Genomic DNA, 20,617 nt, shown 5'->3' with positions numbered 1-20,617 from the left:
CACCCTCGGTAAACGAAAGCGCGTCTGCACAAACAGGCCCGGCCCGTCTGCGCTGCGCACCACGCGCGCGCCCAGACCTGGCAGACTGTCGCCTCCTTCAGGTCTGACCGAGGCAGAAGGAAAGTGCCCACAAACGGCCGGGCCCCGAGGGGGAGAGTGTAACTCACTAATTCAAAAATTGTCGTCCTTGTTTTCACCTGATAGGAACTTTACCTTATATTTCCTGTGAATATAACTTCACCAAAGCCTGGTCCTGGGGGTCTTTTATTTTATGGAGAAAAATATAAAAGCCAAGCTGAAATGTTTCCTGGAAGTACTTCAAAATAAGGTGTTGTTTCACCTTCTTAATGATTCACTATAGTTAAATATCATAAAGCATCGGTCCGTTTTAATGTCCATGGCTATAAACCTAAAGATACTCTTTCCGCTCTTAGGTTGGCCATGTCTTTGGCTGATACAGCAGAAACCCGTTCGGACCAGCATTTCCGCGGGGGGGCCTCCGAAGGCAGCGGGCCGGCCGCGGAGCCCAGGGGCAGCCCCCGCGCCGCCGGCTTTCCCGCGAACCGCAGCGCTTCCCCCAAGAGCGACGGGCACAGCGGGTCTCAGTGTTCCTGCAGGAGCTTTTCTTTCGATGACTATTCAGAGGACTTTCTCTCTGAAGGCTCAGAAACAGCTGCTCATAGAAATTACTCAGAGAAGCCTGTGGTTAAGGGGAAAAAGGAAGAGAAGAAAAGCAACGTTTCTAAAGTCTCCCAAACCAAAGGTAAGAAGCAAATTGTCCCAACCAAGACCAAATGTGCGGTTACACTGACGTTATTATGTAATGCACTAATATATTATTTTATTGTTTTTCCATATTGTAAATGTGCATTATAAGTGACATTTTATAGAAGGCGTTAGGAAACAGAGGAAGTAAGACTAATTACAAAATAGCAGAAAGCTGGGTGTGAAATGTAACGCCCAGCCCTCTTGTCCAGCTCACTCTGGAGCCCACTAGTGAGGGTAGTTCCGTTTTCAGTCAACAGGTGGCCTTGTCACAGAGCACCCCAGTACCTGGATTTCACTGACTTCTTGCCTTTCACCTCAGCTGAAGAATTACAGTTTGAATTACCAATGAACTATAAATTCCTGCCTCAAGAGCTCAAGAAGACGGTCTCCAAGTCCGGTGAGGTGTACTGGCAAAGAGAATCTTTGCAAACAGAGATGGCCCCAAAGGCTGTTGATAATGTCATTTCCTGGTGGATTTTAGAAGTCCCATCACCGTCGACCCCTAACTGTCCTACTTAGAATCAGCCTTGGGGTCCCCTGGGTCCCCTTACTCCTGCCTCCTGGCCCGGATGTGATTTCCTCCCCCGTTGTAGGCGACCCTGGGCCCACACGCATTCCTTGTGCTAGAAACAGCCAGGACTCTGTTCCACTGTGACTGTGAAGATGGCCCTCAGTCAACAGCTGGCAAATAGAGCCTGGGAGGAGCACATCTAACCGTCACCCCCAGCCTGACTGGGACCCTCTGCGCCACTTCTGGGTCACCAAGCATCTTCAGTTCTCCGTCTTCCTAGCTAGAGAGCGGGGACTCTGAATCTAAGCCCCATGCCTGTGAACCCTGTGAAATGCTAGCATTGTTCGGGTCCATTTGCACTTGTGAACTCGTCTAGGGAGAAGGGCCCACGGCTTTCAGCAGATTCTTAGAAGGCTAGAAGCCCCCTCTCTAGAAGGCGGCTGTCCCACACCCACGGGCAAGGCCAAGGGCAGACGTGGGCCCTGGCGCTTGGGACAGGTTACCCGTCACAGCAGGACGGCCTCCGCAGCTGCGCGGGCCGTGAGCTGCACCTGCGAAGCTCTGCAAACCAAGCGCTTTTCATATCTTTGGCCTCAAAACTGATGTGGCGACAAAAACCTGCTTTGAACGGACATGAGACCGATCTTTAGTTCACTTAGTGTGAATAGTCATATCTGTTTCACTATAAAAATATTCTTTGATTCAAGTGTGCTGTCCCCAGACCTACTGGGATGGCAGCACCGCGGCAAATAACATACATGCACCTTAAAAAAGAAAACCCCCAAATTCAGGAAGGCGCGGCCCCCAAGGTTTACAACCAGGGGACAGGGATCTGCACACAGCGCGTTATACTGAATCTGCGCGTTGTGGGACTGTGGGCGGGCGGGGAGTGTTTGTGACACTTTCTTAACAAACGAGCTGCGTTTGGAGTCCTAAGCACCTTAAAATTGAACTTTTAAAAACTGATTTCTCATTGATTTGTTCCACAGATATTTACTGGTTGTTATTCATTCTATGCAAAATACCTGTTCATAAATTGGGAGCAAGCTAAATTAAGTCAGTCACCTGAACTGTCAGAATTCTAAAGGGGACTCCTTTGTGTATGATCACTCTGAAGCTGTTTTAAATATTGGGTGCATCTTTAACTCAAATTATATGCTCCTGAGGATCTTTGTACCAGTGCATCATGAACTTAAGACATTTGTTGTAACATTACAGTTTGTCTCAGAATGATAAAGTATTTCCTTGGTTTATCCTTTTATTCTTTTGTTCCCTTACAGCTCATGTTTTGCAAGTGTTTGTCAAAGAAATTTAAGCAGCAAAGAATTAATGTAATTCTAACCCAAAGCAAAGATGCTTAATGTTTTAGCCAGCACAGCCCCTTCTTAAGTGGGTGCTCAGTGTCTGTTCAGCCTTCTCATATGTTGAAAGTAGACATCTGACCCTCGGGGACTGGGAACACTAGATTAGGAGCCACCAGTAGAGACGTGGAATTCACTAAAGAATAGTAATATCAGCTGTGGCTGGTGTGGTTCAGTGGGTTGAATGCCAGCCTGTGAACTAAAAGGTCACAGGTTCAATTCCTGGTTAGGACACATGCCTGGGTTGTAGCCAGGTCCCTGGTTGGGGGCATGTGAAAGGCAACCGATGTTTTTCTCACACATCAACTTTTTTCTCTCTTTTTCCTTCCTTTCCCCTCTCTCTGAAAAAGAAAAAAAAAGATTAATAACAGATAAATAACAAGCAATATATTTCTACAATTTAATTTTCAAAAATTGTTTTTTTCTTTCTTTTGTAGAAAATATACTTTCAGCACTCTTTCAATTATACTGGATGGGGCAAAAGTAGGTTTTACAGTTTGTATGGACAATAATACAATACTCAATCAATAATAATACAAGGACAAACTCTGTGTTTCTCACACTCGCAGCTGTGAACCTACTTGTGCCCAGCCTGCACGTCCTTCTTTAATGTGCTTCGTCACTACGATGCCAAAGTGCGTGACAGTCGTCCACAACAACCGGTGCATGGAAAAGGAGGTTGCCTACGGCATTGGGTTGCTGGGGCACTTCTAGCCGTGTTGTCTGTGGTCAGGTGTGGGTGGGAGATGGTGTTGAAGAGACCCTCGCCAACAGACTGCCACAGGGAACTGTGGGGAACAGAAAGGGCAGCGACCTCTCCAGGCCCCTCTCCTCACCTGGGCCTGGGCAGCAGTGGGCGTCTCTGTCAAGGTGAAATACAGTGTTATCTGGAAGAGAGACGGAAGCTGGTGGAGCGCAAGCCAACAGGAGTGAGCGGGAACAAGACGGAGGGTGCGGGGGAGGGGGGGCTCGCGAAGGGAACAAGACACTGAAACCCAAGAAGGAAAGACCAGGAGAGGGACTGGAGGAGGCCGGGGGTACAGCGGAAGGAAACAGCATGGGCTAGGGGGCCTCCTGCCCAGGGGCTCTGTGAACGGGAGGGAGGGGTGAGAGCTGGAGGTGAGGGCGAGGCTGGAAGGAGGCGAGCTGGGGCCGGCGAAGTGAGGGCAGGGGCGCATCCTTAGGGCTGTTCCGAACAGCACAGGGCCTGCCTTGTAAGTAAAGCGAAGAGTGCCTTTTTGGGTAACTATGGATTTAAATGCACAAGTTTTTGATGAATTAACTTAATTTGAGTGTTTTAGCTCAGTGGTTTAAATATTAAGTATCCTGCCCTGGCCCATGTGGCTCAGTTGGTTGGAGCATCATCCCGTAGTAGACCACAAGGTCACAGGTTCTGTTCTCAGTCAGGGCACATACCCATGTTGTGAGTTCAATCCCCAGTCTGGGTGCATAAGAGAAGGCAACTGATTGATGTTGCTCTCTCATATTGATGTCTCTCTCTTTCTCTCTCCCTCTCTCTCCCCCCCCCCCACCTCTCTTAAAGCAATGAAAAAAAAAAAGTCCTCTGCTGAGGATTAAAAAAAAATTAAGTATCCTAAAAGTAGTTTTATCATTGAGCTAAATCTGCCTTAATTGTGTGAAATGGGAGAGAGATTATAAGTTTTACTTTTATTATGTGTAAGTTAGGATAATGAGATATGAAAATCGTTAAGGATTAAACCATGTTTTAACTTTCTGTAAACTTTATAGTTATGTAAGTATGCGTGATGTATATAATATGAATTTATTCTTGACCACTCAAATGACAAGTGATATACTTACCTTTCTGAAGCAAACTGGCTCATCTTCTCTGACCCACCCAATGGGGTGGACAAGAAACTTAATCTCAGGTGTGTCTGGGAAATGGAGAGCGTATGGAAGGCCTTAAGCAGACAAGAGCACTTCAGGAAGGTCCTCTGGTTCCTCATTTTCATCACTTGTGTGTCCCTTGTCCCATCCCATGTGATCTTTTAAAGGCTAATAGCTCCTCTTTTCAAGGCACCAATGTGCTCTGTGCACATCCTGTTTAGAGTATTGTCCCAATATGCCAAGGTTGCAGGTTCAATCCCCAGTCAGGACACATACAAAAATCAATGAACGAATGCATCAAGAAATGGAACAAAAAATTGATATTTTTAAAAAATAAAAATTAAAAATGGGATTGCAATACAGCGATGTTACCCATACATTTGATGTTCTCAAATTCAATTATATAAACTTGGTACCTGTAAGTTTGCTATAATATTGTTTAGAAACATTTTGTTTAAAATAAACCCCTGAACAACAAGCCCCTTAACTACTTTATTTAGTACCCAGCCAAAGTAGTAGAGGAAAAATTGTCTTTGTTGGGTTTATTGAGAAATGGAATGTGCTATATATATTCTAACAAGTGTAATGGCTTTTAAAGGGTCTTTTTGAATATATGAGATCTTCATATACAACATTGGGCTCTAATATTACATTGTAATTACCTCATCGCATATTGTTAGAAGGTTTACATCAGACAATCTGCATAAACCATTTAGTTCAATATCTGGCATAGGTGAGCACTTAATAAATGTCACCTATTATCATGAATTTTAGTTTGGCTTTATAAAAGAAATAAGTACAGGTTTCAGAGTCAAAGAGGACTTGGTTTTCAATCTACTGAGTCACTTTGTAGTTATGTAACCTTGGACAGTGGACTTAAAATGTCTAGCTCTAAAATAGACTACTGCTGACCTTAAAGAATTGTATTAGATGAGATATCTATATATAAAGTCCCTTGCCTAAGCATGAGTATTCATCAAATGTTAGATCTTTTCCCTTTTGGTTTTCTTGAGTATGTATATCTGTGCAGGAGAGGGGGGTATCATAAATTTATATTTGTGTATCTGCATATCTGTAGAGATATAGATATACATATAGATATTACTAGTAATAAACTGGATTATCTGCTTAACAGGCCAGAAGGAAATCTCAGTTGAAAAAAAGCACAACTGGAATGCATCATTTTTAAATTCTAAAATCAATATGATTACCCAGAGAAGAGATGCTGTGACTCATCGCATACTCTCAGCAAGGCTCCATAAAATTAAAGAACTAAAAAATGAATTAACTGATATACATCGTAAACTGGAAGCCACAGTTGTAGAAAACCAGTTTTTGAAACAACTTCAGATTAGGCACTTGAAAGCTATAGGAAAATATGAGACTTCACAAAATAATGTACCTCAGATTATGGTTAAACATCAAAATGAAGTTAAAAATTTAAGGGAGCTCCTTAGGAAATCCAAAGAAAAGGAAAGAATTGTCTCTAGGAAACTCAGATACACCGACAGCGAATTGCTGAAGACCAAAGACACCCTGCGGGCACTGCAGACGCTTTCTGAAGACAAAAGTCTGGCAGAGAGGGAAGAACTTACTCAAAGATTGGCTATTCTTACAACAAAAATGGAGGCAAATGACAAAAAAATACAGGTCTGTATTTCAGAGGCCTTGACACATTAAGGTTCCAGAATTAATACCGAGGGGTGCACGTGCATGTTTGTGCTTGCATAATGAAGCGGCACCGCACGCCTGGCCCTGCAGGCCTTCACAGTACCGCTGTTGTCCACTAGGGGGCAAGAAGCGCAGGGGTGGGGGCCGCTTGCAGGGAAGACAGAAACAGCTCAAGCCTGGAAGTGCCCCGCTGCAGTGAGCAAGCACTAGGCTCTTTATCTGAAAATGACTGTTCACCTGTGAGCGGAGATCTTTCACATGCTGAAAAGGCTGTTGTGTTGTGTTGTGTTGTGTTGTGTTGTGTTGTGTTGTGTTGTGTTGTGTTGTGTTGTGTAGTGTACAACCTGTCTGGGAAACCAACCCTCTACCTCAAACTCTTTATTAAAAGGCCGCTTCCCTAACAACCTCAAGATGCATCTCTTCAGTCCTCGTCCTTTTACATTCTCCCTCATTAGTCTGTCCCGTCACTGCTGCATAGAGAGTTTTGGTATTTTAGAAGTTAAAATTTTTCCCAGATAACACTCCTGGGAACAGAGAGGGGAAAGGAATTAAATAATTCAAGAAATGAATGGGTTGATTTTCCTTAGTAATGAATGGTTGCCCAAAGCTTGGAGACTCCACATGAGGGATGGTTTGGGAGAACACCAAATATTGAGTATTCTGCCCATTTTCCATCAGATAGGTTTTGGTCTCTTTAGACATAAACATATATATGGCATTAATTTACTGTTTAATTCTTTAATACATTATGGTAAAAAACAAGTATTTCCTATGACCTTAAAATAATTAGAAAATATCAATTCATTTCACACACTTTTTAAATTTCAGTTATCTCTTCTTTGGTAAAATCCTCCTCTATTTTCAAAGAGAATTCTCTCACCTAAAATGGACATGTGAACTACAGAAAATAATGAGCTACTTTACATTCACTCAGGCAAGTGGGGTATCACAGTGCTCTTATGTGGCCTTTCGGGTAATATAGGTCCATGTTAGCATGTGCCTGCCATGTAAAAGTAAGTGTATTTTTATCTCATCTACATATATTTACATGTACATGTTTTTATATCCATAAACAAAACAAAGAGAATTCAAGAAATTGAGTATTTTCTTATCAGAAGCACTTAGTTGTGTGGAAAATTCCATTTGGTTATAGGGCATTTTATAGGGGGAAATGTTTGTGGGCCAAAAACATGTAGGTATTTTTTTTTTGATGTTAATATTTTAGGGAATTGGGTTTTCAGTGATTATTTCATTGTTTTGGCTTACGAATTTCCTACTTTCCTTTAATGAGAAGGTACTAATATTATAATGGGGGAAACGACTCTTTATGGAAAGAAAGAAAAGGCCTTTGGCCACGGCTCTGTCAAAGTCCAGATCAGTTCTCCAGTGAACCAGTCCTCCCTCCAGAGGGAAGGTGAGCCTGCGGCCGCGGCAGTGAGTCCTGGGCGTGGATGGCGCCTCTGCTGAGTCAGCCGTTCCCCCTCTGTGTGGCCCTGTGAGTCCCAGTTTCCAGGACCGCAGGCCACGGTGGTCGGCACCGATGCCGGACAGCCCTTCAGGAGAGGCTTGGAAGATTTTTAAAGAATACAGCAGGCCCTCAAATAATGTTGTTTGGTTCAACACCATTTCATTATTACATTGAAAAGGGGAAAAAAATCATTGTTCCTGGCCGGGGCTGCTGTCGCTGAGGAGTTTGCACTTTCTGCCCACGGCTGCGTGGGCTTTCTCTGGGGACACTGGTTTCCTCCTGCATCCCAGTGATGTGCACCTGAGGGGACAGGAGTGTCTCCCATGTCCCAGCGTGCGTGGGTGTGGGTGTGGGTGTGGGTGTGGGTGTGGGTGTGGGTGCGCCCGGCACTGGAAGGGCGCCCTGTCCAGGGTGGGTCCCGCCCGGCACCCTGAGCTGCCGGCCACACACGGCCCTGAACGGCAATCAGTGGAAAGAATGATCTTGTTTTTGCTCATCCTGCTTAAATGTATGTATAGCTCACATTTATGTCAATGTTTACTATTAAGGTGTTTTAGGTCTTTCTTTAGAGGTGTGGTGAGGTTTTTATGACTAGAAATACGCCATAGGGACATAACTCTAATTTATATCTATTGGTTTCGTTGTACATCGTTCACTTAAAGTCACAGTTTCCAAGAACCTACTAAGCACGTTAGGTGAGGACTCGCTGTGCCCTGTGCCAAGGTAGCCGAGTACTTCCTGTCAGCAGGACTGCCTCACGCTAACGTGGGACATTGATTACAGGCATTGATTTTCAGAACCTGCTCAAAAAAATTTTATCAAATCCCAGAACATAAAAAACATTAGGTTCAAAGCATGCTGTTTATGCTCTGAAGTCATGATCCGGGATTTGGGCTTTTCGTGATTCTATTTATTTCTACTGTATGCTCCCTCTACAAGCCATCACTGAAACTGTATTAAAAATTTGCACTTCTTATAAATGCAATTTGTTCCATTAAAATGGAAGTTTTTAATAAAAGAACACTGGTCACAGAATAGCTGAAATATATACTGTTTGCAGAGCTTAGAGAAGCAACTGAGGCTGAACAACAAAGCCTTCAGTCAGCAGTTGGCCATGGAGAACCAGAAGACTTTAGCTGCCCAGACAGCTAAGAAGACTCTGCAAGTGGAAGTCAAACGCCTTCAGCAAAAACTTAAGGTACTTCTTTTAAAGTAAAATGTAACAAAATTTGTGAAATTCTTCTTCCCAAATTATCAGAGCTATTTATGCCTATCATATCTTTAAATTATTTAACTTCAGGAATACATTCCTCAAAATTACTATTTCCCCTGCAACCTGTATGAACAGCTAGGGGATCTGAAATTATTCCATGCGTTAGCAGCCTGGTAAACGTGCACTTCATTAGCTAAAGTGAAGCTCTCTTTCATTTGTTGACAGCACTTTGTATTATTTTTATTTTATCATGTGACATAATACTATTGTATTTTCTTAATATTTTAATGGAAACCAAAGTAAGTTTTTAAACTTAAAAATTAACTTATAATTTTAAAATAGAGTAATCTGCAAATATGCTTGAAAAACTGTCTTTTAAAGTGTGTTTAAAAAATGGGAAATAAAAATATTTTTTCAGACTTTTGCTGTTTCTGGATTCCCGGTTTCTAAAATGTCCAACGAGTTGGGAAAGCTAGATAAGACACTTAAGAAATAGAGCTTTTTCAAGCCTCAGCTAGTAAATCTAAGCTTGATTCTTTGAGACAAGAACTTCGTTAGTGCCATTTCCTGGGGGCCTGAGAGCACTTAGAGGCAGGAGGAGAGGGTGAGGGGGGAGTTGGCTGTCAGTTCTCCCTTTGCAGAGCGGGGCAAGGCGGATTCTGTCTTCTGCAGAGTCTCAGGAAACTTCTGAGAGTAGACTGTGCCAGGAACTGGGCGTGACCATAGCAACCCACTTAGAAAGCTAACAGAAAAAGCTTTAGTGCCCACTGGTTGAAGCAAACACACACACACATGCACGCACACATAGGAGACACAATCAGCGCGTTTTAAAAGAAATGTTCTGCTTTCACATGTTGCCGTATGCATGCACATAAATAGTATGTAGTCACTAAAAAAACACCTTACAACTTTAACAGGAGAAATACTTAATGAAGTGTTTAATGAAAAGAAAGACACAAAATCCTATATACAGTAAGGGCCAAGTTTATTTTTAAAAAGAAGAGTAAATAAACCCCCACACAATGTAATTCTGTGCATGTGCAAAAAGGAATGAGGAAGCCATATAGTAATAGGGAATAATCTCCAGGATATATTGATAAGTGAAGACAGGAAGGCAGGGACAGGGTACAGTGTGCTGCTATTTAAGAGAAGGAGGCAATGCAGCCCCTTCCACACGGTCATGCCGAGTTAGCAACCTAAGCAGCGCCCGCCACCACCCGCCACTTCCCGGCCATGGACCCTGACAAAGTGAGCGAGCTTTGGACCTTCATGAAAATATGCAGGCAGGATCCGAGCATCTGCACACCGGGGAAATGTGCTTCCTGAGGGAGTGAATAGAGAGCACAGGAGGTGAAATACCACCTGCTACTCAAAAACCAAATCAGAAGAAAATAAGGAAGAAAAAACAGTAAAAAGGTGGAAGAAGACACAAAGATAGAGGAACCATCAAGCAAGGAAAGTGATCTAGAAATTGGCAATGAGGGTGTGCTTGAAGCAGACACTGATGCCCCTCAAGAAACAGGAGAAGAAAACGTAGAGGTGACCAAGGAGATGTTGGACCAGGCACATGACAAAAAATGGCTGCCACGGACACCCTAAAGGGTGGTGAGCCACAGAAAGTCAATGGCTTGTTCACAGACGCCACCAAGCTGAATCCTCGCTTGGCCATTCTGTGTGCCAAGAGAGCCCATGTCTTCATCAAATTACAGAAGCGAAACGCTGCCATCCAAGACCGTGACAGAGCTATTGAAATAAATCCTGGTTCAGCTCGGCCTTATAAATGGCAAGGGAGAGCACACAGACTTCTGGGCCATTGGGAAGAAGCAGCCCCATGATCTTGCCCTTGCATGTAAATTGGATTATGATGAAGATGCTAGTGCAATGCCGAAAGAAGTTCAACCAAGGGCCCAGAAAATTGCAGAACATCGGAGAAAGTATGAGCGGAATCCTGACGAGCAAGAGATCAAAGAAAGAATGGAAAGAGTTAAGAAAGCTTGGGAAGAACATAAGAGAGCCTGGAGGGAGGGAGAAGCCAGACCACAATCAGGAGCTCAGTATGGCTCCTATCCAGGTGGCTTTCCTGGGGAAATGCCTGGAATGGCAGGGATGCCTGGGCTCAATGAACCTCTTAGTGACCCACAGGCTCTTGCAGCTATGCAGGACCCGGAAGTCCTGGTGGCCTTCCAGGATGTGGCTCAGAACCTGCAAGTAGGTCAAAATATCAGAGCGACCCAAAGGCTATGAATCTCCTCAGTAAATTATCAGCTAAATTTGGAGGTCAAGTATAATGCCGTTCTGACAGATAAAGCCTTTGCTGAAGGGAAAGCAACTTGGATCACTCAATGGATGTCGCAATAATACAAACCTGTGCACCTCTGGCCTTCTTGTGAAGAAAGCTGGGGGGCGTCGAAGAGACTCCCTACCCTCTGCCCCAAATGCAGCTGTGGCATTTGACAGTGGTCTGCGATTACAGCATTCTATCAGATAATATTTTCCCACTGAGAATTATAAAGTTTAAACACTTTTAAATCTTAAAAATACTTAAAAACAAATTAAAAGAGTGTGTTAAACCCTATATTTTTCTTTACTGAAAAGAGGGAGAAAGGAAAGGAGGCAATACAAATATATCCACATATTAGCTTATATTTATAAAAGAAAAACAATAGTAGGGGAACAATGGAAGCAGGAACAGACTACAGTAGAAGAGACAGATATAGAACCTCGATTTCTTGACTGTCTTTTTGGTAGATTTGACTTTAGAACCATGGAAATATTTTGCATAATTATGAAGCAAAAGGAAACACAAAAAAAAATTGAAAAGCATTCCCAAAAAGTCCAAGGCACAATGAAAAAATAAGCCCACTGTTTTCCAGTGCTGATATAATGTCACAGAGAAACACCATTCCAAGCGGCTTATAACACATTAATTATTTACTGCATATGCTTAGATGAGTCAGTGAAATGTTTTATACATGAAGCAGTGGAATTCAGGCAGCCTTAAAAAGGGAGGTCATTCTGACGCCTGCTACAACATGGATGAACCTTGAGGTCAGTGTGCTAAGTGAAGTCAGTCAGTCACAAAAGGGCAAATACTGTGTGATTCTACCCACGTGAGGTACCTAGAGTAAGTAGTCACAGTCATGAAGCAGAGCACAGAGGTGGTTCCCAGGAGCTGGGGGGAGGGGCGGATCGGGAGTTCATGTTTAATGGGGACAGAGTTTCCATTTTGTAAGATGGAAGGAGTTACGGGAGTGGAGGGTGGAAAGTCGCCAGCACCAAGTCTAGGCCATGCTCCACTTCTAGGCTTTGGGTCAAAATGACGGGGCGGGGAAGGGATGTCAGCCCCCACAGCTCCCAGCGAGGCCCTGCACCCCAGCCTGCATGCAGGCTACCGGCTCGCCCCTGCCAAGGATGTGGTGTCTATTCAGACCTGGTTGACTCTCCAATTCCCGGCAGCTGTCTGTGCTGACCTCATTGAGGCTCCACGCCATGACTCAGCTTCCCCTTTAACTCTGAGCGTGAGTTCTTTCCTACCAATAGTCCACAGGCATTCCATGAGCGTTTCTAGATGTGGGTTTTCTTTCTTATTGTTTCTCTTGATTAACCAGTTCAAGCACACAAGCACGGTAGATTGCGTTCTGAAACTGTTGTCTTTGATTCTGGGCCCAGGCCCCGCTTTGTGACCTACCACATAAGCCTGTGTTCCCAGCATGAAGGGCTGTCTTTCCTGTTCTTGGCCCCAGCGGCCATCCTGCACCTGCCAGTGCGCAGTTCTTCACCTGCCCCTTCCTGCTCTCTGCTGCTGAAGAACACGCTGACCTTCTCACTGAACTTTCCAGATAATCAAAACTGGCCCCTTTAAACGTCAGGATCTCTTCTGTCTCTTCCTACTCCCCACCCCTGGACCCCTCCCTCCTGGGCTCTCCTTTCTGATCAGACCTGGGGGACACCCTCGACTCGCAGGCCCGCCTCCCGTCGATGGGTTTTGACTAAAACTCAGTGGTCTTGGGTCTGACGGGCTCGCCTCTTGATGATGTGTAAGAAGGCATGTTTGGTGTTTAATCAAATAATTTTTTTCCTCAACAAGCCAGGATTTCAAATCTTTTGTTTTGCCGAGACTTTAAAGAGAATGCTGGGCTTTGGAGCTGCGCCGAGACGTCCGTGCCCGCGCTGCGGAGTGCAGGCCAGTCTCACGGGGGCAACGGAGGGCTGTCCGCTGCGGCCACAGTTGTGGTCGGAGTGTGGGTAGCAGCGCCGAGGGCCGAGTTATTCATCTCATTTTATTTTAGTTAGTTTATTATTTAACTTTTATTCTTCAATTACGATTTACTTTCAATATTATTTTGTATTGGTTTCAGATGTACAGCACGGTGGTTAGACGATCATCTCCTTTGCAAAGTGGTCCCTCCCCTGATAGTCCCAGGGCCCCGCCGGCACCACACAGTGATTAGAATACTAGTGGCCGGCACCACACAGTGATTAGAATACTAGTGACCGGCACCACACAGTGATTAGAATACTAGTGGCCGGCACCACACAGTGATTAGAATACTAGTGACCGGCACCACACAGTGATTAGAATACTAGTGACCGGCACCACACAGTGATTAGAATACTAGTGACCAGCACCACACAGTGATTAGAATACTAGTGACCGTATTCCCTGTGCTGAACTCCTCGTCGCCATGACTGTTCTGTAACCACCAGCTGGCATTTCCTCATCGCCTCACCCTTTCCACCCAGCTCCCCAGACCCCCCCCCCCGCCGTCTGACACCCACCAGCCCCACTGTGTCTCTGAGTCTGTTTCTATGTTGTTCGTTCATTTATTCTGTTTCTTAGATTTCACAAATAAGCGAAGTTACATGGTATTTGTCGCTCACTGACTTATTTCACGTAGCATAACCCTCTCTAGGTCCATCCACGCTGCCACAAACGGTAAGATTTCATTCTTTTTTATGTGTTTTAATTAGTTTAAATCACGACAAGGCTAGTGGCCACCATATGGTACCATGCGAAAGAATAATAAATGTCAGGGGATGGGAAAAAGTGAGAGAAGCTGGCTTGGAAACTTTTCAGAAATATTGTCCCCATCACAATAATTTGTCACTCTGCGAAAAAGTACTTTTTGATGTCAGGAATGAAATACAATGATATGCCCTATTTCTATTTCTGCTAGAATTATAGATTTTATTCAAAGAATACTGAACTCACTTAAATGGTTTTTTAGAAGAAATCAAGGTTGATAAAAGCAAATATTTATGAAAAAATTGGTATTGTGGTTCTCTTTAGGAGAAGGAGCGAGAGCTTGAAATTAAAAACATCTATGCTATTCGGATAATGAAAAATTTACATGACAAAGAAGATTATCCAAAAGGTATGTTTTAACTATTTTTCCTCAAACATCTATTCTTAAGTATCTACTCAGATTTTCCTAACTTATATCACCAAAATAATGGATATTTTAGAAACCATTTTATTAGGCATTAAAACATATTTTGTGATTCCAGAAGAACAAAAAAAACTGGGCCGTGGTTGAAACAGCTAGAAAAGAATAGAAACGCGTGTATTCCTGTCTTCCCACCTTCGCTCAGTCCCATGTGCTCTTCCTTCAGGTCGAATGAGAGAACTTTCAGCTCGAAACAAAGTGGCTGCCAGATATTGAACTTTCTAAGAGTAAGGGGTGTGGATTTGAAAATCAACTTTACTTAGGCAGAGTTCACCTCACTACAATGCACCCATTTTAAGTGTGCGAGTCAATGGGTTTTGACAAATGCATATTTATTCCCATGGTATCACCACTGCAATCAAGACAAGGGACATTGCTATGTCCTGGGGAGGTGGCCTCATGCCCTCTTTGTGCTCAGCAGTCCCCCATCCCTGGCCTGAGGCGACCGCTGAGTCCCTGCTGTCCTAACAGCTTAACAGCATAATTTACCTCTTCAAGAACTTCCTAGAAATGGAATCATCAATGGCTACTCCTTTTGTGTCTGGCTTCTTTTGTCCAGCACCATGTTTTTCAGATTCATCCATGTTGCTGCTACTATCGTTAGTTTGTACCTTTTTGTTCCTGAGTAGTATTTTTTCCTTCCAGACAAGATGTACTCACTTTCCACCCCCCAAGAGCTTCCAGCATAACATTCTGCCCAGAAGGACACAATAGGAACACTCACCCTGGCTTAGGAGCAGTAACTACATGTTCACTTTTAGAGGCAACAGCTTCAAGTTCCCTTGCCTGCCTTCGTTTGCCTCTGGTTTGTAATCCAGAATAACAGCCAGCAGAGATCATGATAAACTCAACCAGGGGACCAGTTAAACAGGATGACAGTTGAGGGAGAGGGCCTTCTAGATTTCGCGGGCACGCAGCCACCGCAGCCTGGGCCCTCTACCCCTCGGTGGGCAGCAGGGCCAACGTGGCTTGGGGCGCTCACTCTCACGGCTGCGCATCTGAGCTCTGGGTCCCCTCTGCGAGCGGGGACCATGGTGCCCTCGGACATCAGCGCCGACCCTCCAGGTGCCTGCTTGCTTTGGATTCAGACACTGGGACTCTTTGTGGCCCAAACAAGACAGAGCAAGTGAAATGGTAGGGGACACATGATGGTGGCAAATGGTATAACTATATTGAAAAGTTTTAGAAAATATCCAGTGTACTTTGTTTTACTACATTGTATAATGTCAATTGTTTTATACTTAAAATCAATATTGCTTCCAAATGTCAGATATGTTTCTTAAGTGTAATATACCTGTTCTGTAGTTTCTTCAACAAAATCAGTACAAGCAGACAGGACGGGTGTTTCATTTACAAGTATGAGACACCAGGAAACCCAAAAGTCGGAAGACATTCCATCTTTGATGACTAAGGTACAGCAAATTTGAAATCTTGCAAGATCTAATTAATCAAACCTTTACAAAAATAGGCTACAAACAGTCACATGTTCTATACAAAAAAAAAGTATTTGTAGTCATAGACTGAAATACAATTTAAAAGTATACCTAAAAGATGAGGTTTTGCTGCTTTTCTGAATTATAGAGTAAAAAGACAACGGGAAACACTGGTCATAAAGAAAAACCAGCTGAAGTAGTCCGTGTAATTCCTCACTATATCAGTAAACTACCAAGCCAAGAAGATTCCAAGAGAAAATATGAAGGTAATTTTAATTCATATTTATTCTTACTGATTTTTGTAAGTTGTGAATTGCTGTCTGTGTATAAAAGTACACATAAAAGACATAAATACAGTTCAAAGAATTATTATAAAATTAATACCATGTAGCCACTACCCTAAGAAATAGAACTTGAGTGTCCCCTGGACCACACCGTGGACCCTGCCTAAACACAGCCCCGTCCACGCCCGCCCTAAACAACCATCCTCTTCAGTCAGGGGGAAGGCCCTTGCGCTGCTTCTCAATTCCCTGTCCTCGGCTGCATCCTTAAAAATACGCTCGGTTTTGACAAACTGCACAGCAAACGAAGCCCAGCCGAGTGAAGGGCAACACTGCCACTCGCAAAGACTGGGCAAAGACTTCCAGGAACGGGGAGGCTGGACAGAGACTGCGGCGTTGGCTCCCGAGCGTGCGAGGGCCGTCAGGGCGGGTCCTGCACCGTCCTGGGCGCCGAGAGCCCCTCCGTGCGCGCGCATGGCATCGGCAGGGCCGCTCCCTCCGCAGTTCGGGGAGACGGGGTTCGGGCGGACGGGGATGCTCACCCCCAGCTCACCGCCAGCTCTGGGCAGCAGGTCGCGCGACAGAACGCTCCTGCAGGTGAAGTGAGCCTGCCCACCCAGGCGGCGGCTCGTGATAGACACGGCCACACCTCCATCAGGCTGTGGCCGAGGACCTGCTCGGCACTTACCCCCACGGCGGGGGAGAGGAGCGGGGGTCTTGGTGACGCCAGCCAGCCCTTCATGCTCAGGCCACTTTGCCTCTGGACTGGTGGCCCCCTGCCTCTGGCGCGCAGCTGCCATCCTGGGCTTGCCCTTCACTGGGGGCCCAGATCCGCCTTCTCTGGCTGCTGCGCCGAAGGGCCGGGGCAGGGAGACCGGCGGAGCCGGGAGCCGCAGCCCGGGCGCGGGCTGAGGGCGCGGGCGGGTCTGCGAGCCGCGGAGACGAAGCAAGCCGTCTCACCAGCCTCCAAACTCCAGCATTTGAGTGTCCTAGGGCATAACACTAACAATCATTTATAAGTAACTGCAGGTCTTGCTGGTTTCTCTGCTCACCACCAATCCTGGAAACACATTTCTTCTCTTACTAGAACCCCTTTTGCATTTGCCTGGCCCAGCAGCGGTTTTGTTTCAGAACGCGTTCACAGGAGAACACGTGCCCGCTCGCTGCGCGCCCAGCACCCCCAGCACCGGGCCCACGCGCCCTCGCGAACGGCCGGACACCCGGGTCTGGAAACAGGTCCCGTGCGATGAACGCGTGGGTGGGTGGTCTCTGCGGCTCAGCATCCGGACCCTGTGGGTCTTTGCCTGCAGCAGGCAAGGGCCGGGACAGGCCGCCCTTCCTGCCGCGGCCTTTCACTGAACCACACACCGCGAAACCTCTGGCGGGGCCTGCTCACCCACCGCATTATCGCAAATGCCCGGGATTCCGCAGGCTGCAAGCTCTGTCGTTTATTTACCCAGGACCTGCCGGGCATCTAGGACGGTTCGTTGTTATTAACCGTGCGTGGTAACATCCTTATGCTACATATTGTTGTGTTTTTGTAAGGTTTGGTCCTAGAAGTGAAGCTGTTGTGGCTAAGAATATATTCATATAAAACAGTGATCGACATACCAAATTGGCATCCAAATAAAGCTATGCCAATTTACACACCCACCGATGGGGAACGGAAGTTCCAATTTCCCCATATTCTCACTGGCTCTGGAAATTACTTGCCAATTGGGTGCGTGAAAAATACCCTCATTGTTTTAACTGGCACTTTATCCAGCCAGTGGTGTTTGAACATGTAGTAATAACTTACTGGCAAAGTTTTCTTTATGCATATCATTTTCCTTTTGGTTTCCTACTTCTCAATCATTTGGTATGTCCTAGGAGAGTACAACATTTCATGCCTGTTAATAACACCCTGTCTACCCTGGCTGGTGTGGCTCAGTGGAATGAGCAGTGGCCTGCCAACCAAAGGGTTGGTGGTTCAATTCCCAGTCAGGGCACAAGCCTGGGTTGCAGGCCAGGTCCCCAGTAGGGGGCATGCAAGAGGCAACCACACATTGATGTTTTCCTCTCTTTTGCCCTCCCTTCCCCTCTCTCTAAAAATAAAACTTTTATTTCTTAAAAAATAGCACCTTGCCTGTATTCTAGTGTTATATGCATTTATTTTCTTGCCTTTTTTGTCATTTTACTGTGCTTGTCAGGAGGTATAAATAAGTGTGGCAAACATGCATGCCATCTTGGAATAAAAGTCCATTCATTTTAAAGGTCCCCAAATTGATTATTTTTCTACAGATTTATCAAAGGAAGAGGAACATTTGAAAGTACAAGCAGCTCTGGGGAGTATTGGAAGACAGAGGGAGAAAAAAGCAAATCAAGAGAAGGAAACCACTTTAGAAAAAGAACAAGAACTACCACCAGAAAGAATTCAAGTCATTCACCCTGAACAGGAAGGCCAGCAGAAAAACAACGCAGCAAAGGAAGAGGTTAAAAATAGTCTGCAAATAAGTGACACGGACGAAGCACCAAATAAAAATGCTGCTCCAAATACCAAAATACTCCTCAGACAAAGAAAGCATTATTCATTTACAGTAGCGACTGAAAATTTGCACCACGGGCTCCCCGCTTCGGGCGGGCCAGCCAACGCCGGCAAGCGGCGCGGCTGCACAGAGACACCGAAGGCAAAGCCGTCCGCGAGCGCCTACGAGCCCTCTTTCGGGAAGCCTTCCGGGACAGGAGCGAAAGACGCAGCTTTCAGGGAGAAGAAGAGCAGTCTGATGGAGGAGCTCTTTGGACCAGGCCACGTCTTTGAAAATGACCAGGCCGGCACTGCTGTTCAAGGGCCTGAAGAGACGTGGAAAAGTATGAAGGTGCCTCAGCGGCCCCCTGGTCAGGCCTCCACCGGCCACGCTTTCGGAGATTCTAAAGGAAGTGTGGGGAACTCTATTAAATCCTCTTCGCCTACAGAAGGAAAAATAAAAGTAATTATTTAAATAAAACCGATCTTATACTGCATTCTGGTTTGACATTCTGGTTCTTTTGTGCCTTTAGTGCTGGAGGGGGGGGAGGGAAGGAAGGAGGGAGGGAGGGACCCCCCAAAAAAAAATCACAGAACACACAGAAGCGAGGTGCTAAGAGAACCAAGAGGAACAACATATCAGAACCAGATCTGCAAAGACGTCACCCATTGGGGTCCGGTACCCGTACTTTCTGAATTCTACCCAGAAAGTAAATGTTTAAAGAAATAAAAGTAGTTTTTGAAAATACAAATAAAAAGAACAAGAACTCAGCATATGTGACAAAGAACTCAGAAGACATAATAGTTTAAATTAACAAACAGGCTTAACAGCAGATGAGACCAGAATGAAGAGAATAAAAGACAGATCTGAAGAACTGATCAACATCAAAGCACAAAGAGACAGAGAGGAAATAAGAGAGGGAGGTTAGCAGACACCAAGAGAGTGAAAGTTTTGAGAAAATCTACTCCATGTCCCAAGAAAAGGGAAGAGAGAATGGAGCAGGGCTAAATATCTAGGTAAGGCTGAAAACTTTCCAGAATTGACAACAGATTTCAATCCATTGATTTAGAAAGCGCAATAAATGCCCAGGAAAATAAACAGACATTGAAATAAAGAGAAATTCACACCTGGCTAGATCATGATGAAACTGAAAAGCACCAAAAACAGAGAGAGAAATCTTAAAAACAACCACATAGCAAAAGGCAGCTTCTCATCCGAGAAATGACTGCACGTCCCAGCGGCAACCATGGGAGGCAGAAAACAGAGGAACAGCACTTACAACACGCGGGTGCCGTTCCCGAGAATGCATACCCTCCAAAACGATCAAGAAGACAGAAGAAACAGACACGCTTTTCAGAAAACCTAAAACAGAGACTGCCACGATCAGCAACCACTTCACCAACGGAAATTCGAAGGCAAAGATCAGCCAACTTTTTCTGTCAAGGATCCGGTAGTAAACATTTTAGGCTTTACAGGAGATAAACCCTCCATCACAACTACTACACCATTGTAACAGGAAAAGAGACAAAGACAATAAATAAACAAATGGGCGAATCAACAAACCACAGCAGCAGAGTGAACCAGCTTGCTGCCTGCTTTGCAAGAAGCAGCTTGTTAAACCCCACCTCCTCCCCGCCGTTTCCACAGATAAACTTCAAGCAGAGGGAAAATGATTTGAATTACAAGACCTCATAGGCAAGAGTGGTAAATGTGTGATTGTAAAGAAATGTAATTGATTTATACAAGCATCTCCTATGGGGTTACAAAAAATTATAGTTAATGTATCATATATACACACATATATGTATAAAAACCACAAATATATGACAAGAGTAACATATACATTGGAAGAGAAGCATTGAAGTTAACAGGCTATGAGTCTTATACTGCTGAAAGGAAGGGTAAAACACTAAGTATTGATAGGTTTTCTAGTGTAAGCACTGAAGCAAAAATCAAATAGCTTCAAACGTAAGGTGAAGTGGGATGTGAAAAAACAAAAGGCAATTTTAAGGTGATGAAAAATGCACATTGCTCTCTGCCCCCAGTTCCTGACGCAGAGCTCCTGAGACCCTGGCATTTCCTAGGGCAACAGGAATGTCTTTTGTTGTGATG

At 44.9% G+C, this 20,617-nt stretch overlaps 1 protein-coding gene across 1 annotated transcript; it reads left to right on the top strand.

Annotated features, from left to right (window-relative positions):
* Nucleotides 1-441: 441 nt before the first annotated feature.
* On the top strand, nucleotides 442-18,979 carry LCA5L (lebercilin LCA5 like). Its single transcript, XM_054578457.1, has 7 exons — nucleotides 442-763; nucleotides 5,624-6,138; nucleotides 8,688-8,825; nucleotides 14,131-14,215; nucleotides 15,593-15,699; nucleotides 15,869-15,986; nucleotides 18,282-18,979. Exons 1-7 carry the CDS (start codon nucleotides 442-444, stop codon nucleotides 18,977-18,979), a joined length of 1,983 nt encoding a protein of 660 aa, XP_054434432.1.
* Nucleotides 18,980-20,617: the final 1,638 nt, after the last annotated feature.

Source organism: Pteronotus mesoamericanus, unplaced genomic scaffold (assembly GCF_021234165.1).
Source record: "Pteronotus mesoamericanus isolate MK-2021 breed Mesoamerican mustached bat unplaced genomic scaffold, CSHL_Meso_final contig_116, whole genome shotgun sequence".
Classification (NCBI taxonomy): domain Eukaryota; kingdom Metazoa; phylum Chordata; class Mammalia; order Chiroptera; family Mormoopidae; genus Pteronotus; species Pteronotus mesoamericanus.
Note: the sequence above shows the minus strand (reverse complement) of the source record. Positions and strands in the feature narration are given on the sequence as shown.

What these genes read in the sequence shown, in the direction of transcription:
- LCA5L (XM_054578457.1), top strand. Translation starts at nt 442, where the DNA reads ATGTCTTTGGCTGATACAGCAGAAACCCGTTCGGACCAGCATTTCCGC. An exon ending in GCCTTCAGCAAAAACTTAAG is followed by an intron (nt 8,826 to 14,130) that starts GTACTTCTTTTA and finishes GGTTCTCTTTAG; the next exon opens with GAGAAGGAGCGAGAGCTTGA. An exon ending in CAAAGAAGATTATCCAAAAG is followed by an intron (nt 14,216 to 15,592) that starts GTATGTTTTAAC and finishes CCTGTTCTGTAG; the next exon opens with TTTCTTCAACAAAATCAGTA.